Source organism: Lolium rigidum, chromosome 4, assembly GCF_022539505.1.
Source record: "Lolium rigidum isolate FL_2022 chromosome 4, APGP_CSIRO_Lrig_0.1, whole genome shotgun sequence".
Lineage (NCBI taxonomy): Eukaryota > Viridiplantae > Streptophyta > Magnoliopsida > Poales > Poaceae > Lolium > Lolium rigidum.
Window position 1 is genome coordinate 205087286 of NC_061511.1, and position 3440 is coordinate 205090725.

At 44.0% G+C, this 3440-nt stretch overlaps 1 protein-coding gene across 1 annotated transcript; it reads left to right on the plus strand.

The window, feature by feature from the left end:
• Positions 1–245: 245 nt before the first annotated feature.
• LOC124649178 lies at positions 246–2284 on the plus strand. The gene is made up of 4 exons (XM_047188843.1): positions 246–360; positions 440–571; positions 1626–1681; positions 1966–2284. The coding sequence occupies exons 2-4, from the start codon at positions 449–451 to the stop codon at positions 2099–2101; spliced, it is 315 nt and encodes a 104-aa protein (XP_047044799.1). The 5' UTR covers positions 246–360; positions 440–448; the 3' UTR covers positions 2102–2284.
• The last annotated feature ends 1156 nt before the right edge of the window (positions 2285–3440 follow it).

Genomic DNA, 3440 nt, shown 5'->3' on the forward strand with positions numbered 1-3440 from the left:
GTTCGCCAGGTTTAAAAATAGATAAATATTTTTATATTTGAACCTTGATTTTTCAAATTTTAATAAATATAAATAAACAGAAAAGAAAAGAAAACAATTTTGCTTTATACCTGGGCTAGGCCCACACCCGTGCGGGGTGTGCGGTGGCTGGTAGCTAGCCACCGGCCCGATCCACCGCACCTGGTGATGGCCTAAATAAAGCACCGCACCGAGAGCGCAAGAAGAAACAAAACCCACACATTTTCTTCTTGTGTTTGGAGTCCGGCGAGCGAGGAACCCTAAGAAGCCTAACGAGGAAGAACTCCTAGAAATCTACCAAAATTTCTCTCTTTCCCAACTCATCGCAGCCAAGAAGCGTAGGTAGGAAGGAGCCGAGGAGGGGCGGCCGGCGGTGGCGATTTGTACCGGACTTGTCCTAATCCCTAATTATTATTTGCAGGCAGCGACGATGGCGGCGCTTCTTCGACTCGGGGCGGCGAGGAGGCTCGGTGGCTCTGTGGTCCAGCGAGCGGAGGCGACGGTTGCGGAAGGGCGACGCCGGCTCGGGCCAAGGCTCGTGCACACCGAGGAGGTATCTTCACCAAAGTCTGACATCTAATACCCAGGCTAGTTGTTTTTCTGTGCAAATACCTCACGCGATCCAGGATATAGCGACCCATCATCCAATTATTCGCAGCTAACATGCGTGGGGTTCTTTATTTGGTCTCTCTGCTGTATTAGTAACAAGAGCAATATTGCCTGCACAAAGTAGCATTTTTTAGACCGAGCGAGCGGCCTTATTTCCTGGTTCATCGTCTTGGAAGTTTTGACATTTACTCATCATCCCTTTAGCAAATTGCAACATACACGATGTTTAATTGCTGCTCCCCGTGTCTTGAACAATATCCTCTTCTGCATTCTGCAGTTCGTATTTCCTAAGCACCCCGAGGGGGCATCTTAACCAAAATAGACATATTTTACCTCGCATTAGTTGTTTTGCTGCACAAATACTTGTCATGGATCCAGCAAGCCAAGACTGAATCCTTCACCGCTAGAATGTGTGGCCTCTTAATTTGGTCTTTCTACCATTAGAAACAAGAGCAATATTACTTGCACAAAGTAGCACCTTATTTTCTGGTTGATCATCTTAAAGTTGCCACTTTTACTCATCATCCATTCAGCAAATGTAAACACACAAGATGTTCAATTTGTCTCTGCTGTTTTGATATCTTGATCCATCTCCTCGTCTGCTTGCTGCAGTTTGTATTACCTGCCAATAATTTACTTTCAAAGTGGCATTATTAAGGAGGCAGCTTCATTTTCCTGGTTGATCATCTTAGGATGATAACTTTTACTCACCATCATCCCTTCAATTAGCAAGTACGAACACATAAGATGCTTAATTCGTTGCTGCGATTCCTAGTTTTCCTAAGCATGCTAGATACTAGCACATCCAAACAATTCTGAATTTTTTCCTGTGTAAAATGAGGGAAGCTACTTCCAGTTGGAACATGGCCCTTAATTAGCATCACAATCATATATAGGTCATTGGCTGCATCTGTGCATGTATGATTCTGTTTTTGTAGCTGCTATTCTGTATCATGCCTCTGTTGACACTATTTTCTCCTTATCACCAATCATCTTAGGGTAAGAAGAGTCTCAAGGATGACCAAGCCACTCCAAAACGAGATGGCTTTGACTGGTACAATTCCAAACATTTGCATATATAAATCATTTCCCTATTCCTTGACTGTTTGCCAGGCGTTGATATAATCCATGGAAAAAAATAGCGCGCTATTTCGGTGCTAATAGCACGCTATAGCGTTTTTAGACAGCCCACGCTACATCATTTCGACGCTATAGCGTGCTATAGCGCGCTATTAGCACCCTATAGCACGCTAATAGCATATTTTTCGGCCGACGCTATTTTGTTATAGCGCGCTATTTTTTTCCTTGATATAATCTCATTTGACCTAATACCTGCAGGCGCCAGATTCCGAGTGCTCTGGGAACGCTCGGTAACAATGTGATCAAGGGAGGTCTGTTTATCGCAGTGGCCTCTGAAATTGACTTCTATTGGCTTTTTGGCATGGAACGTCCTGAAAAGAAAAAGGCAGCCTAGACCGAGAAGAAGAAGAACATGCTATGCTTTTGATATGCATCACTATATCAACTTGTTATCCATCACTTTGTAATCACTATTCTAGGAATGCGAACCTTGGTATCACTCATGGACTGTATGTATGATCTTTCGTGACATGGTATGTTATCACATCATATCTAATTGATGAGCTGAGTGCATGAAGCCTGGGTTGTTTTGGTTTGGTTGTTCAGTTTCACACACACCTGCTGGACAGGCTGGATGATCGAGGTTGATTGAATATGGTCGATGGTATGTTAAATTGTGTCTTGCACCCCGCCTCAGTAATGTACAGTAGCTTGGTAGCAAACTGACAATCACATTTGGTAGGTACGAGATAAGAAATAGATCTTCTGTATGCGATTCTCCCATAAAAAAATACAAGGACTCAACTAGTTGGTCAGTTCCTCGGCTCCCAATTCTGCACATATTACGGCTGGCTCAGTTCTTTACAGCAAGGAAGAAGAATCTGATCAAGATTATTAAAATCCAGTTGCACATATTACGGCTGGCTCAGTTCTTTTGAGCTTAGGCTTGTGCATAATCCATCCTCGATGGAGCTGCCTAGAGAAACAAGTACTTGTGATATTTCTGCTTGGGACGCGTTTTATTTGGCAGTTTTCTGGATGTTAAATACCATTGGATGGGTTACTTTTTATTGGCATTGGAAACATATCACATTATGGCAGGGCAACGTTTCACAATTTAATGAATCTTCCACTTATTTGATGGGATGGTTAAGAGATTACTTATGGTTAAACTCTTCACAACTTATCCCCTGGGATGAGAGAGTACCAAGTAGCTACAACCGAGAACCTGTAATCAAGGGGGGGAACTACTCACGAACCATCATGGAGTCAAAGTGGATGCGGTGGAGTCGATGGAGATGGATCCGGGGGTCAATCCCCGTCCCCCGAAACTTGTCTGGATGATGGCGGCGGCGACGAAACTTTTCGTGGATGGAGGCTTGTTTTTTAGGGTTTTGCGTCGAAGGGAATTTATAGGCGGAAGGGCGAGGTCGGTGGAGGCTAGGGGCCCCACACCACCCCTTGGCGTGGCCAGAGGCCAGGCCGCGCATAGGGTTGGTCTGGCCGCCCTGTGACGTTTCTTCGACTCCCCGCTGGACTCCGTCTTCGTGATGGAAAAATAAGATCCCCAGCTTTTGTTTCGTCCAATTTCGAGAATATTTCCTGTTCAACTTTTTTAAAATACAAAAACAAAAAAAAACCGGAATTTGCACTGTGCCAACTTGTCAATAGGTTAGTGCTGGAAAATGTATGAAAGTGCAACGAAGTGTAATCAAAACATATATAAATTGGTG

Coding starts and splice junctions, on each gene's coding strand:
- LOC124649178 (XM_047188843.1), top strand. CDS start 449: ATGGCGGCGCTTCTTCGACTCGGGGCGGCGAGGAGGCTCGGTGGCTCT. Junction 572..1,625: donor GGCTCGTGCACACCGAGGAG/GTATCTTCACCA, acceptor CAATCATCTTAG/GGTAAGAAGAGTCTCAAGGA. Junction 1,682..1,965: donor AAACGAGATGGCTTTGACTG/GTACAATTCCAA, acceptor TAATACCTGCAG/GCGCCAGATTCCGAGTGCTC.